We start from the raw sequence: 16385 nt of genomic DNA, 5'->3' as shown, positions 1-16385 counted from the left end.
TTTTGTCAACTCTTTGGAAATACAGTATCCTGCTCTCCTAAGTGCATTACAGATGTGCTGGAAAGCAGATGACAACATTTGACCATCACAGGACACTGAGCAAGTATTCCACTCAAACACTGACATTTTAAATGCAAGTGTGTGGTTCTGATTCAGAGAAATTACTTTGAAGCTTGGAATAAATACCAAATTCTAATACTTCAAAATAGTGTGAACTATTCATTGTAATTTTCAAGTTTTAAAACCAAACTATATATTTCCACATTCTGGTGTTCTGATTTATTGCAGCCATATACTGAAAGGAAGAATCATGACGTGCAACTGTTGAAATAAAGGCACACTCACTACTGGGTGATCAGAGGTAAAGGAGGAAGGGATGACCTGCGTAGAAGAGATACCTCTGCCACACTGCAGGAAAACAGAGAGGGCCATTTTCTGTGGCAACGCATCAGCTGTTTGGATTAATTAGAGCCATAACCCTGCATTGACTTCAAGAGACAGGGGTTAGAGGAAGGTTTCTTTGGAAAGGCTGGATACAATAGGACATGACTGTGGCTTAGTAAGGTCAGGCTCTTTTTTACCTTCTATCAGACAAAGCATATCTTTCCTAATGAACTGCATGTGTCAATTAGACACTTTGCTTTTTAGCTTTCCTCTGCAAAGATGTAAACGTCAACACAATATGGTAAGGATGGTGAAGGATCAAGCTTCAAATTGACTAGGCGGGAGCTGATCAGTACGGTATAATGAGGAATAATGAAGTTAAACGAAGCAAAGGAATGTTTAAATTAGGCATCACAGAATAAATCTAATAGTCAGCTCTGTTAAATTCACTGGAATTAGGCATCACAGAACATCTAATGGTCAGCTCTGTTAAATTCAGACAGGATCACCATTGAGATAATGAAAGATTTGGAGCCAAGGACTACACAGAGTGCTTAGTCTGTAAATGCAGAGGTGTCCGAAATCTGTAAACCCAGATGTGTGGCGCAGCCAGGTTGTCATTACTCAGCAATGGGGAAATACTACTTAACAGAGACACAAAGGCACTTCCATCTTCAATTGTACTTCCCTTGTGCCAAGGCTAAACCTTGGGATTGAAAGAGAATCCTTGGATTAACCCTGGGGGGAAAATGAAGGCATGCCTCATTTTACTGGAATAGTGGTTTTCAACCTGTGCTGCTTGGAATCCTGCAGTTTTTCAGATGCTTACCAGGGATTTGCTGATAAGACTGAATATGGTGAACACGTTCACAACATGTCTAACATTAATAACCATTTCCCACAACACACAGCCACTGGTGGATGCTGAACCCATTATAGGATGCAGGGGCGCAAGGAGCTTGGCGGGAGCCAGGGGATAAAGTCAGGCTGGTGGCATCCCTGCCCCCTGGGTGATCCTTTGCTCACGTGCAAAGCACCCCATCCAAGCCACACCTCCTATGTCTGATGTCAGAAGCAAGGGGGCGGGGCCAGTGCCGAGAACAGAGCTGTGACAGCTCTGGCAGAGTTTCATTTCCCCTGTCAGTGGTTGGTGGAATCGCTGAAAGGGAGCTCGTTTCCAGAGAAAGGAGTACTCTTTCAGCGATTCCACCAACTGCTGATGGGAAATAAAACTCTGCCGGGGTTGTAACAGCCCCATTCTTGCCACTGACCCCGCCTACCTTGCATCTGACTTCAGATGCAGGGGAGACATCAATGTTGGGGGGTGGGGGGAGTCTACTCCTCCCCAGCCAATATGAAATGCTGGCTGAGAGGAGAGGGGCGTACTTCATGTTCCCAGTTTGCTCACCATCTGGGTGCAGGAGGGGGCAAGGGGGTTCCCTCGCCGAGGGGGAGCCTTGGGACCCTGGGGCCAATTGTCCCCCTTGCTCAATAGTCACTATGCCCCTGATAAGATGTAGTAGTTTACGCAGGACTTCAGCTGGCCCAATCAGTTGGCCATCATCCTGAATGAACTGAGATTGCATCATAGGGCTCATTATGGACTCAGTGACTATGTGGCTAACACACAGTAGTTCCTTGTTCAGTATATCAAAACAGAAAGGATCTTGGGGGGTACTAGGAAGCTTGAGAAGCAGTGTGCTCTGAAACAACAGAATAAACCAAGAATTTAGTTGGTAGTTAGTAGTGGGTCCTATGCCATACAGAGCTTTAGTTCTAGACTGGCCAAAAGGTGTTAGAACTGGGCCAGGTTTTCCTTTGAACTTTTTGGGGGACCTTTAAGGGCCATTTGATGCCTTTAACTTTAATGTTAAAAGGTAAGAGAACAGATGACCTTTTCCAGTGGAACTGCTTCATTTCTGAATATTATTTTGGGTTTGCAAAAAAACCCTCCAATTTTCCAACCAAACAATTTCCCATTCAGAATTTTCTGGGCTATATTGTATGCTGGTTTTCCAAAATGAAAGCAAAGCTGCAAGATATTATGATGTGGATCGCTTCAAATATATTTAGAAAAGGGACACAAAATGTGTTAAAATTATATGTCCAAAAAGGTCAATAAATTGCACGAACTATGTGACAACAGTAGGGCACAATTCACAGAGCTCTGTATTAATGTAAGCCTTGTTGGCAAGGATGGAGGTCCTGCAGGATTGCACCCACAGCAAGTACATGATGAGTATGTGAGTATAAAACCTTATAGGTGTTATAATTCACAGTCCTAAACTTTCTAAACAGTATAACAATATTTAACAATTGGCGAGCTATTTTGAAACATATATTTAACCATCTATTAACAGTGTCTTATAAATTGATTAGGAATGGTACTCTAATATAAAGTAGACCCCCAAAATCTAGAAGCAATCCTCCTCTTTGACAAGAACTTATGTTTTAACAAGGGGAAGTCAAATATTGTTAAATTGCTTTCTCTGCCAAGCTGATGCAACCCAGAAGCTGTCACAAAGAGCCACAGGACTGTATTACAAAATGAGACAGAAAGACAGTCCATGCAAAATGGCAGGCTCCTGAAGTAATCTTACCCAGGACGGATCCACTGACTATCTGGCTACTATATACAATGGGAGACACTTCCATTTCTACCAAAGAAACACATATAAAACAGAAAGAAGAAAGGATGGGCATAGATTACGGAGTTGTTACGAACATCTGGAGCAGTTGCTTTGAATGATTTTGCCCTCTTTGAAATGTGTGTGTACAAGATTAAAAAATAAAATGCCCCCAGGCTTAGTTTTTTTTAAAAAACTGTTTAAAAATACAGAACTGGTAATCTAGTCAGCTGGTAATCTAGCCACACTCTTTACAAGCCAGTGATAAAATAATAACGAGCAGAAATTTGTGGTGGACTACTCAAGCCTGCCTTTCCCCACAAATATGACTCACCCCCCCCAGACAATAATTAGCAGACAAATACACTGTTTGCAACTGCAATTTGTGTTGAATTAAAAGGCAATTACAAAACTGTCTTAAGAAAGAATGCCATCAACAATGAAACAGTTATTTGTACTTGTGTGTGTGATTGCATGCAGGTGTCTGTTTGCTACTGTGTACCAAAGGCTGAAGCCTGCAAAGACACACTCATGCAGAAAAGGATGCACAGTGAGTAGAACCATTGATTCTACAGGAGCTACTTAAAGCATTTGGTGGACCATGCAAACAGTAAGTCTTTGCAGGGTTGAGCCCAGAAACAGGAAAGTGTGCTCAGATCTTTTGTAGTTAAAGTGTGCCAGTTTTGTAATTCTCTTGCTCGCTCTCATACACGCACGCACACACAAAAGAAAGTAAATTAAATTCCTGTGACAGGTGGCTTCTTCAGCTATAAAAGAAAAGAAAATGTGAAGTTTTGGTTGATTAAAGATCCTGCTGCATGAAGAAGAAAAAAATTCACAATATCCATTTTTATCACCTTTTTCAGTAATTTCCTCATGAATAAATATTATCCATTAAAAACCTTTAAAAAGGTGCTGAGATACACAGTGTTATAATTCTGCTTCTTTATTGACTTTCTTGTTGCTATGACAGGCCTTCTTTTCCATCTGGAAACTATTCTATGCTCCATATCGTGGAACAAGACTTCTTCTCGTCTACGAACAAAGAGAGATCCATCCACCCCAGCTTCCTGATTCTTCTGAGCTCACTCTGCAGCATGAATGGGAGTTTGAAGGAAGCTGCCCCATTAGGCCCCCACTGTTAATCCTTAGATGTTGATCAGGTTGGCCTAGCTGTCCATCCAGCCATCCATCTAGGCACAATTTGCAGCAAAGAAGGAACATGGAGGTGGGGAAAGGGAGAGAAAAGTTGGCCTTCCAAGCCACCTCCTAACACAGCCTTACAAGGCAGAAACCTTGACAATGTTGCTGCTAGCAGTGGTAATGTTCACAGAGCGGCTGGGGCTGGAGGGCGGAGGCCTGCTTTCGGCTTCTGGAGTCAGAGCCGGTGGTGTGGGGATGCTGATGATTGCTGTTGTGATTTGGGAGGCTTTGCAGTTCGGTCTCAGCCCATCATCTGATTTCATATTTAGGCTGGAACGACTAGAAGACAAAATACAGTGGTTTGTTTTTTTTAAAAAAGTCCTTCATAATGATCTTCCCATCAGTACGAAAATCTCAATACTCACATCTCATTCAAACATACCTTACAACTTTCATTGTAATAATAAAATCTTGGGCGGCACTTTAACTTTAGAGATCTTGTTATTCAGAAATAAACAAATTTCTTCCACAATGCTCCAATCTGTGCTTCTGCTCTATTATTATTATTATTATTATTATTATTATTATTATTATTATTATTATTTAATTAGCAGAATAGAAGAAAAAGAAATAGAAAAAATAATAAAATACAAAGAGCTACAAATTTAAATTGAAAGGCTGTGGCAGAAGACCAAAATAATCCCAGTGGTAATTGGAGCCCTAGGTGCAATTCCAAAACACCTTGAAGAGCACCTCAACACCATAGGGGCCACAGAAATCACCATCAGCCAATTATAAAAAGCAACTTTACTGGGAACAGCCTATATTCTATGACAATATCTATAATAATAACAACAACAATATTGATAATAAAATTCAGCCATCCCAGATCCTTGGGAAGGACTCGATGTCTGGATAAAACAAACCAGTAAATAACATCTGTCTGACTGTGTAAACAAGAAATAATAACAACAAATAATAGAGGAGGAGTAGATGCAAAGACTAAAGCTGATATTCATTCCAAGGTCTGGATATTTTTTGCAGTATTTGATCTCAGTAAAACAGGCATGCTCAACTTTGGCCCACCAGCTGGTTTTGGACTAATACTCCCATAATCCCCACCCACAGTGGCCAGTAGCCAGGGATTATGGGAGCTGTAGGCCAACATCTGCAGGATGGCCCAAGTTGAGCAGCCCTGCAGAAAAAGGATGTTATAAATGAAGCCAAAACTAGACATCACAAGGGCTAAGCCTAGCATTTTAATGACTGAGCCACATAAGAGTATATAATACTAGGGGTCACAGTCCTCTTCAAGCCCAGCAGGAAATAAGCAGATTCTCTGATAGGCTAGCAGAGAGACTTTCTGCATTCTGGAAGTTGTATTGGGAAGGTATGAAGCTTCAGAGGCCTATTTGGCTTCAGCCCACTTTGGGCCTGCTTTCGCCCAGAGTAGCAGGACACCTGGTTGTGGCTAAAAGTGGGACTAAAGCAAGGCAAATCAGACCAAAGCCAAATAGGTCCTCCACAGCTTCAAAAAAGCCGAATAGACCCCACCATTCCTCCACCCTAAGGTTGGCTTAATTTCTGTGCAGTACCCTGCCAATCCAAGAATGAGGTATGTGTGCTTCAAAGCTCATCCATGCTGCTAGCAAGGACAAAGGGCTCTGTGGCTGCTAAGTTCTGCATCCTTGCTATAGCAAGGCTTCTCCCATAATTCCCTGTGGGAGAAGCATTGCTACAGAGAGGACATAATCCTTAGTAGCCCTGGAAGCCCTCTGCCGTCACTAGTGGCATGGATGGGCTTTGGAATCTCACAGAACCAGTGTGTGCACCCCACTCTTGGATCGGGCATGGGGCAAAATGTAAGCAACTACTTACAGGACCAGGCAGGGGGCAAGTGACAGGCTTTCACCCTCTAGCTTTGCTCTCAACCACAAGGCAGCAAGCAGCCATCTTATGTGACTTGACTTTTAAAATGACTTATTTTCTTACCCTGGATTCCTGGGAATGATGCGGCTGCTCCTTGGAAATGTAGTTTTTAAAAATTAGTCTACAGCAATAGCAGACTTAGAAAAGACTGCAAATCCCAGGAGTACTCACACCATTCCAAGGACTATGAGAAGGTGGGGGTGGGGAGGTCCTCACCGTTTATTTTACAGTGCATTTTGGTATGTTTAACTGGGCTTACAAACTATCAGCATGGGTCCAGATGGCAAACCTGTCAAGTTTGCCTTGTTTGGGGGCATTTTCCAGGAGTTAGCAAATTGTGATGTGTATACTGGACTCGTTTAACATGCCAGTATCACTGAAGATGGTAGATAATTCAGATGGCTGAGTGCCACGTGTTAGCCATTTAAAAGCTTTGGGGTATGTATGCTAGCTTACTGAGTCACATGATAAGAAAGGGGATGTGCCAAGAATGTGCCTGTCATGCCATCTTCTATGGATGTCCTGATGCCCTCTTGGCATTTTCCTTTATTGTGTGTGTGTGTGGGGGGGGGAGGTAGGTGGGGGGGGCTGTCTGTCCAAAAGGCTGCTTTGTTCAATGCCCTTCCCTCTGCCATGCAATAAAGGTGCCCGGATTGAATTCCAAATGTTGTGCACATTTTCATGTCCATTCTCAGCTCTACCAAACTGGACTCTTCTAGAATTCATCCCAGCTCAACACCTTATTGGAGTATTGGTGCCAGAGACACATCTCTCTGGTTGGGCTGGCACTGCATGCATAGAAATCCTTTGGTTGTACCTTGTTGTGAGCGAGGGCTGCTCACTGCACTGGATGTGTATGGTGCTGAGCTCCTGCATGCTTCGCAGACGGGTAGCCGGCACATTGGAATTTGGGAGGTGTGTCGTCTTCTTGCTGCGGCGAGAACAACAGGAGGTGGACAAGCCATGGTGACTTGAAAGCGAGGGGCTGCGAGTGGATGGGTAGTTTTGCATTGAGCTCTCCATGCAGTTCTGCTCAAACATCTGCTCATCAATGAACTCGTGGTTCTGCCGGGGAGAACATCAACAAATGTCAGTGAGTGCGCAATGTGACTTTTAAAAAACAAACAAAAAAGCAACCCAGTGGCCAAAACTTTTAGAGAAGAACTTTTGTGCCTTCTCTCTTGCTATGCCTTTAGAATCTAGAGCAGAATTTCTGCTTGAAGACATGGTTGGCTGGTGGCAATCCACTAATCTTGCAAATAACCCTTTACACAGGGGAAATTATCTGTATCTACATCAACAGCCTGTACATTTCCCCTGTGTGAGCGCTCTTGGACAGTACCAGGAAGTTCCACCAGCCAAATGTGAAAGTCTCTTGTGCATTTGGCTGGCAGTGCTTCAGGTAATGGCTGAAGCCACCAGGGGCGTACCAAGGTTGGAGTGGGCCCAGAGACAAGATTTTAAAATGGGCCCCTCACTGTCTTCCTCTCCTTCTCCTGGCCCCATGTCTCTGCTGCAGAAGATGATTTTGGAAATTTGGGCACATGTACACATGTGTAACAGATTAACAGAGTGAAATTTGGACAAATGTGTAGCAGATTAACAGAGGACAGGAGACTACAGTTACAAGGTGTAAACAACAGCAGAACCAAATAATACAACATAATCAGCTTTGTGAAATACAGGGGGGCCATTCATGCTTGCTACCACAAGAGCAGCTCTCCTCCCCTTCTGTGGGTTCCATAGGAAGCTTCTGTTCCAACCTTAACAATTTTTGTCGGGTTGTAAATTGGTGGTTTGTTGTTTTTTTAACCCAGTATTTTTCATTTGGAAAAGGCAGGTGAAGGGATATCCAGGCAAACCACAGTTTAAATTTAGAAAATAATCCAAGATGCTAGCTAGATCCACTCTTCCCCAACCCTCAAGAATTATGAGCCAATTTTTCCATCAGTGAGCGGAATGAGTTTTGTTCTGGGCGGCAGTATCAAGGCAGTGTGTGTGCATGTGCATTATTATGTGCCACTATTGATACAACACACACACCATAAATAGGGAAGGGAAAAAGTGTATTTTGCAATTCTATTTGTCTGCCTTCTGTTTTAATAGCAATTGTCTTTGCCATTGGTGGTTAAAAGTGGCCTATAAAATTAAAATAATAATAAGAAAAATAAACAACTTTCAATAAACAAGTTTATTTAAATTTGAATTAATCTTTGCTTTCATGCTCTTATCCTGTAAAATATTGATTTCCTGAGTGTTAGTTGCCCCTATAATTAGATAGTCAGTCACAGTAGGCTTCCCATTTCCTTCCAAAATATCCTGGAGATTGGAGCTAACACATGCCTTAGATTAACCAAACTAGCTGCTTGCCAAAGTCAGAGTGTTAAATAAGGGCCTTAACTTGTAGACTAATTAATTTGTACATTTTTGTTCCATCTTTTGAAGCTGATATATATATATATATATATATATATATATATATATATATATATATATGTGTGTGTGTGTGTGTGTGTGTGTGTGTGTGTATATATCTATCTATATCTATCTATCTATATCTATATATAGATATATCTTACAGTACTCACAAATGTAGTCTACCATTCAAATATAAACCAGGGTGGATCCTGCTTAGTAGACAATTCATGCTTGCTGACACAAGACCAGCTCTCCTCCCCAACTCAGGACTCCAGGAGGAGGAATGGAAGTTGGGGTGAACCATAGGGAAATGAAATAGGGCAAATCCTCTTCTCTTAAGTCCAAAATACAAAAAATGCTAGAAAAGTCTGCAAAAAGGGGACTTTGGAAAAAGGCTACTTTATAAAAACAACCAGCACTCCAGTAAAGCACACATTCAAGCAAACCACACATGTAAAACTCTTTCTCTCACACACGAATCACATGCACACAAATTGATATTATTTCGGAAGAGAAACACACTGGCTAAGCAAAGGAGAGGGTTTTTGGTTTTACTTTCCTGGGGGAAGACAAGCAGAACAGCCAACCTCTGCCAAAATGCAGTCAGAGCGGGGGGGGGGGGAGGAGGAGCACAAGACCCCAGGAGAACCAATCATGAAGTTCCTTCGGGGAGAGGGCGGGAATAGCAGAGAGAGAGAGAGAGTGTGAGAGTATTAACCCTTTCTTGACTCTGCTGCTGCCCAGGAAATGCCGGTTGGGATCAAAACTCATAGGGAGTGTAACTGTTCTTGCGCGCGCGCGCGCGCACACCCCCCCTGATCTACCCCCAGAACATTGAGCTGAGCTGCTGCCTCTCTGCCTGCTGCTCCTGCAGCTGCAGCAACTACAGAGAGAGTGAGCAGCACAGCAGCAAGCAGGGGCAGGCTACTCGGTCTTGGAGCCTCTTGGAGAGCAGGGCCAGGGCAACCATCCCTTGGGGACCACCCTAGGGGGCCCCTCAGAGGCTGTGGGCCAGGACACATTTGTCTCCCATTGTCTTATTAATGGTACGCCCATGGAAGCCACCTTAGACTTTGAACTAGATTCCTACTTCTGGGTATCTTATCAAGAATCCATATGCAGGTAATCTGCCGAGTGCGCTCTCTCATGAATATTTATCTGTGTATCATTTTCAAAACACTGAGACACAAATAAAAATATTCTCGGTAGGTGCCCCACTGTTGTGAAACTTCCTTCCCTTGAAGACTTTCCAGTAACCGAGTCTGGATCTTTATTTCATTTCATCTTTTGATTCTTACAATATATGAGGTACCTTTCCACTACAAGTGGGATTTAATGCATCATACCATTATAAAATCTCTGCATGATTTTAATTATTTGGGCTGCCTTGTAATAGTTGGGATTAAGCGGGCATGCGTAATTTTAATACCAATTGTGTAGTATTTTATTCCTTGTAAACATTGTTTATGTTTCACTACATTTTTATTTGAATGGCTGATGTACTGTGCAACGGTTTGTCAGCCTAGTAACTCTGCATGCACAAAAGTTGTGCAACTGCAAAATTTGCCCAAATTTTGTTACACAAGTATAAGCCCATTATTTCTTCACTTTCCAAATTCTTTAGAAGCATAAAAAAAGAGGGTGAGTCACAACAATGTGAATGTCCAACATCCCAGTATGTCACATTGTGTGAGATGTCCCATGGGACAATTCAATCACCTAGTTGGAAAATTCAGTTACTGTAGTACAAGGATCTTGATAACATAATATCATATGATATGCCTGATTTGAGTTAAACAGCTGAGATGGGATTTAATATAATTACAGCATGATGGTGGATAAAATGACAAATGTTAGTGAAAAGGACATGGTCAGGGAAAGGATGTTTTGCAACCAACCTATGTGAATAGTCGAGAACTGTAATTTTGACAGAAAAACCATTATGTCTTTCAGATTGGGGGACCATATATGGGAAAGCTTCAGCCTAGCATTCTGGTTCTGGGAAACTGAAGGTGCCCTTCATATGTCATTGGAGTAGTATAGGAACATTTCCCTGAGGCTTCATCCTATGCTCTTGCTGTAATGTTTAAAAGCCTGGCATTGTATGAGAGGGGCAATCATTCAGGCCCTTCCCAGGCAAGGGCCACTTGGCCAAGATCAACTGGATGGGAAAACCTCAGGCAGTTGGTTCTGCCCACATGGTACCAGGCTTTACAATATTGAGGCTGCTGCATAGGATCTATATCTCCCCCATGCCACTGCCAACACATAAGAAGGACACCCCAGACTAGAAATGTCATGCTATGTAACCTAGAACAACAATCAGTGGTGTAGCCACCACTGGACCAAAGCCCATAACTGTGGGTCTCTGTGGGGGCTTCCATGGCCTTCCATCCCCTTCCCTGCTGGCCCCTTGCTCAGGCCCAGTGTCAGGTCACTGCCCCATCCCACTGGGAACAGGAAGCTCCTTGAATGCAGGCCTATTCTTACACTGGCATGGGGCAGCACATCACTTCAGCAGAGGGCATGGAGTTTGGGCCAAGTGCTGCGCTTGGTCTCAACAGATAGGTGTTGGCTGAAAAAGGCAGGTCGGTGGCAGCAGGTGCACATGCAGGCAGGTGGCAGTAGTGGGTGTGCATGAGATGTAAGTTTGGGGCAGTATACAAGCTTGATGAATAAGTAAATAATGAGGGTGGGTGGCAGCAGCAGGGCTGTGAATGCAGGTGATAGGAGCATCCACCTTCGAACTCACTATACTCCTGACAACAATTATAGGCAGACGGGGGTGGGAATGGGGGCAGATGGGGGGAATGGTGGCAGATGGGGGGAATGCAGAACACAGGGGAAACAATTTCTTGTACCTTGAGCTAAAAGTTATAAAACTTCAGCACATAGAACTGCCATGGCCACATAAATAATGCTTGACATTCACATTTAATGTTACCCTCCCTGGTAGAGCTAGAAAGCGCAAAAATAAATAAATAAAGCAGTTACTGGTGGGTTTTGGGTTTTTTTTTCTTTTTCTTTTTCTCAACAGCACTCAAAGCCATCAGATCGCAGAAGAGCTGCAACATGCACAGTCTGCCAAAAGTCACTGACAAGGAAGGAAACAATACCAAAAACATGACATAGAGACTGCAGTAAAGGGATTTAATTAAGAAGGAAATACCTTGAAGGTGGAAGTTCGTACAGATAACAGAGGATCATCCACAAGATAGGACAATCCCTACAGGACAACATGTCAACAAAAGATAAAAACACCATTGATTGTCCATTCCAGCATTCCAAAGTTCAGTCCCAGCATTCCAACTGGCATCACAGAAGTTTGAAGGGGCAACAAGTCCTTTCCTTTAACTTCATGAGTTTGAAATCCTTTTGGGGGTGGGGCGGGGGGTGGGGGGTAAGTACATCTTTTAAAAACAAACAAACCCCAAATATATCCAAATGCTCTGATTCAAACAATATCATTGCCTTATACAATAAAACCCAGTTTCAATCATACTGGAAGGGGCTTGGGCTTCCTTTGAGAGCCATATGGCCCAGGATATAACAAATCATCTGAGGTTCTCCCAAGTGGGAGCACCCAAGCAACACAAACCAGAGACTGGATTAGAAAGTCAGTTTGTTGATTAGAATATAAATAGAGCTGCTAAAGAATGTATGGGCTGTCCACTGATGTGCAGTAAAGAGATGAACAGGGGTTCCATTAACATGGTTCCTTTTATTTTTGCATTTAGTAGCAACTCTTTCCAGGTTTTATTTCACTTAATTCACTGGCTCTGGGGGTGATCAACACTGCATTTTAATGGTAGTAGGAGATACCATAAAGATGATCTCTGATTTGAGGAAAGGTGAATTGCCCTTTGAAACCTGTGGATAATTCTGATGCATGGATCATTCCTCATTCCACTGGCAACCTGGTAACATTACAAAATGACTCTTGGGTGTGTCAAGAATTCACAGGCTATGATGAGGTTTCTTTTGTTAGTGTGATGTTTTATTAATAGGTTAAGTATGATGGAAAGACATGCATTTTCAGCACAAAAGCTGATTGAACTGTTTTGATGAGTGCATTGAAAAGCATACACTAAACATGCTGCATGTCAGTCTTTGAATGACAACCTCTGTGTTGGAAATGATGGATGGTTTAGGTCAGCAGCACACCTTTTCTAAGAACCAAGCAGCCATTTAATGCCAGTTGGGCTTACAGTGAGCTTCACCTGATTTTAAAAACAATTTCCCATTTCCTGATGTGGCATAATGCTTTTTCCTCATTATGATCTTAGCCAGAGAGAAGAGAAATGGCAAATATATTTCCAATCACTTAGAATATGGTTCCACATTGGTCAGGAATTTTCCTTAACCAATCAGCTGTGAACCCTGCCCCAAATTACATGTGTCTATTGGGTCTCCTGAACAGCTTAAGTGCATAGACACTCTCCAGAAGACCTAATGGATTGTGAGAGGTTGGAGACAGGACCAAGTGGTGCAGTTCTACTCCTCTTTCCACATGTTGATTTTTCACACATTTCTTGACTGAAAAGGGCTACTGTAAATAGTGCTCCTGTTTCTTTACCACCATTTTTGTAGCATCTTTCAGCAGTGTTCAGGGCTCCTTGCATGAAGTTCTCTCATGTTACCTTCACAAAACCCAGTAAGCGAAGTGATTTGTGCAAGGTGACCCAGAGCTCTTCAAGGCTGAGTGGGGAGGTCTCCTCAGTCTACATCTAACACTCTGCCCACGATTACAGCACAGTGCCTCTCAATTATGGTTGACAGGATTTCACATTTTAGAACCCTTTACCGACCTTGCACCTTTCCTTAATTTTTAGAAAGATGGCTTCTAATGCATCAAGTTAAAGTATTAACACATAGTGTAGGAATAGTACCCTTCAACCTTCAGTTTAGGGAGAAGCACTGAGTTGTTTCCATTTACTTGAAATTAAACCATTGCACATCCGTGCACATTTGTGAAGAGGCAACTTTTGAGTTTTCTGTTACTTCTCATCATGGAGCCGACACTTTTGGCTTGTTAGCAATATTTATTTGGCGGGGTTGAAGATGCTCAGGTAGCACATCAGTCTCTGCAGTTTATGTGTGCCATGCCTCTGGCTGTGATTGTCTTCTCTACCTGTTCCTACAGCTGGCAGGCTGAGATCTGCTTGGGCTGTGCAGTCTGCAGTGACAATTGACATGGAATATCCCAGGGGGAAAAGCTTCCATGGATAGCTCCTGTGCTTCTGGTTGTCTGCATCAATGCCCACACAGAAGCACAGGCATCAAAAGACTGACAACCCTGGGTTGTATCCTAAGAACACAAGTACAGAAGTTTGTATCGTATCCATAAACATTAGCTCAAGGAAGGAGGGGTTATTTTTGCCTATCCGCACTTCCTTCTACAGCCCCTTGGGCACCCTCCACCCTACTTAAGAATAGGAGCAGATTGCGGGGGGTGGGGTGGCGGCTGCAGAGCGAAGGGGTGGGTTGTCAAACATTTTCCATTCCTCTTGCACATGGAATTTCTGTTCAATTAAGAAGTTATGCAAATGGAACTTATTCTAAATGGAACTTATTCTGTTTCCTGAAGACTTTTTTTTAGAATATCTTGAATCAAGAGGGGGCAGGGAGGGAGATTATAAAACAAGTCTTGATGCAGCTTTGAGCAGATAGTCATGTCTAATACTTCTTGGATGAGGATATGCATCGTAATATGCATCAAAAGATATATCCAAGCAATTCAATGGGACCTAGATAAGCAATATGATGCATATGAGAATGCACATCTAGATCAGCATTGGCTGCATGTGTGGAAGACGGCTTCCATGTGAATTTGCCTTGCTGGGTCTGGGCAACGGTCATATCCTATCCACAAGATTTCCATTCACTCATTTTTGTAACATCGTCAATTGAAATGGAGAAATGTAACCATCTAAAATGTATAGGGGCTTTCTCTGTGGCTGCCCCAGGGCTTTGGAATATGTCCTCTGCTGAACTAAGAGCATCTCCTTCTATGTTTGTTTTCAGGAAGACCCTTAAGACTTTCCTGTTCTCGCAAGCTTTTAATTAGAATCTTAATTATTTTGATAATTTGTTTTATATTGTTTTAATCATGTTTTATGTATTTTAACCTGTGATTTTAATGTTGGGATTTGTACACCGCCTAGAGATTTACATATCAGGTGGTATAAAAATGATAGATAAATATAAATATAGTTTTCAGCCTAGTTTTCATGTGACTCTAATTCCCAGATGTTACCAAAACAAGCTGCAGCTGATGCAGATCAGGTATACACTGTGGGCCAAACATCTCAAGTTGATGCTGACCCATAGCAAATTCCTAGTAAAGGCAAGCCCTGAGTATCTTTTCCTTTAAATCTCAGTGGCAATATCTTGTTAGGCAACACATTTTGAAATTGTTGGTGGAGCTTTCCAAAGAAAAGAGTTTGAGGACAGAGTGCAAAATGGATGGAGTTCTGATGATAATCTTATGGTTTGACTCAATGCGGGGTCATTGAACTGAGTCATGAAAAAAACCATAACTTTATTTTGCTGCAATGTATTGCACATGATATATTAATGTCTAAAAGAGATCCTTGGAATGCTTTAGGAGGCCTCAGCTAAATCTTGTGAATGGAACTGCCCTAGAGCAGAATCCATCTGGCCCTCTTGTACATCAGGAAATCTGTTCTGTATACTAGATGCAGCTCAGAACATTGCTGGCTATTCAGTAGAATGTGATATCAGTGTGACAGATCTGTTGAAGGTGCACCATCCTGAACCTGTGACAGGTGGAAGTTTATTGGTATCCTCCTGCATATTCTTATACTAGTTTTGGAACAGATGCCAGGATGCCATAAAGTCCTCTGCACTGAGCATAAAATGGACTGCACGTGACAGAGGACTGAGATATCATATGCCAAGACATCATTCTCAACACACATCATGGGAAGGGACCATCGCTAGTGACAGAAGCTCTGAGGTTTAGTTTCTAACAGTTCTAATTCAACATAGCATCTCAGCTGGCAGGGCTGGGAAAGATTTCTGTACCTACAACCTTGGAGAGCTGCTGTCTGTCAGAGTAGACAACAGTGAGCTAGATGGGCTAAGTATAAGGCAGCTTCATATGTTCACTATACAATGAGTGGATTTCATTTGTTTGATAATGCTTTTAGAGAATCCATATTTTAAATGGACTATTAACAGGAAGTGCTGGAAAGTCATGTTTTCCAGGTATTCAGGCCCTTTTGAAATTTCTCTCTTAAAAATTTAAATCTGTTTATTTAAATGGTTAACCTCTCCAACCTGTTCTTGGAGGGACCCCAGGATTTTTTGAATCAGATTCCTGGGTGAGAACTGTCCATGTCAGTGAAATTATTCATTGGCAATATGAAAGGTCAAGAACTTGATTCATTTCCAAGCCAAGGTCAGCCCTAAGCTCATTACAACTGCAGGGGAAAAAATGTACTTAAAGGTCAAGGAGTCACTATTGTTGATTTTAAGCGACACTTCCTTCATTGCTTGGTTTAACTTTTATTTGCTGCATTTGACACCAAATGATTATATTCATTGCACACTGATATAAATAACCATGAGGAAAACAAAAGGAATGATCATGCTTTGTGATATAAACTTATACTTTGCATTCCAGCTTTTTCATAATGCTATTTTTTTTAAGCTGTGAGTGAGCAGAAGTTAGATAATAGTCCACTGATGGACCACTGGACAACCCTAGAGAAACATCTAGTGTTTGCAGGTTGCTGGGATTCTTGCAAAAAATGCTGGACTATCTTGGTCTGATCCAGCATGGCACTTCTTATGTTCTTAGGCAACAGTGCATGCTCAGAATATAGATTAGTTGCATCTTAAGAGATCCGTAGAGTCTTG

General features: G+C 42.3%; 1 protein-coding gene and 1 long non-coding RNA gene across 4 annotated transcripts in view; one reads left to right on the top strand and one right to left on the bottom strand.

Annotated features, from left to right (window-relative positions):
* The first annotated feature begins 377 nt into the window (after nucleotides 1-377).
* On the top strand, nucleotides 378-4694 carry LOC128323578 (uncharacterized). The gene is made up of 2 exons (XR_008306358.1): nucleotides 378-564; nucleotides 3985-4694. It is a non-coding gene; the product is annotated as an uncharacterized LOC128323578 (long non-coding RNA).
* KCND3 (potassium voltage-gated channel subfamily D member 3) overlaps nucleotides 2472-16385 on the bottom strand; it is a 503489-nt gene continuing 489575 nt past the window's right edge. For 2 of the 3 annotated variants that reach the window (XM_053246959.1, XM_053246961.1), the window contains exons 6-8: nucleotides 11671-11727; nucleotides 6901-7148; nucleotides 2472-4493 (exon numbers count right to left, since the gene is read on the bottom strand). In XM_053246959.1, the coding sequence (XP_053102934.1) occupies nucleotides 4292-4493; nucleotides 6901-7148; nucleotides 11671-11727 (507 nt within the window). In that variant the 3' untranslated portion in view covers nucleotides 2472-4291. The remainder of the gene's footprint in view (nucleotides 4494-6900; nucleotides 7149-11670; nucleotides 11728-16385) is intronic. The other variant, XM_053246962.1, reaches the window with a different exon arrangement.

Source organism: Hemicordylus capensis, chromosome 4, assembly GCF_027244095.1.
Source record: "Hemicordylus capensis ecotype Gifberg chromosome 4, rHemCap1.1.pri, whole genome shotgun sequence".
In the NCBI taxonomy this organism is placed as follows: domain Eukaryota; kingdom Metazoa; phylum Chordata; class Lepidosauria; order Squamata; family Cordylidae; genus Hemicordylus; species Hemicordylus capensis.
The sequence above is the reverse complement of the archived record's forward strand: the minus strand, read 5'-3'. Positions and strand labels throughout refer to the sequence as shown.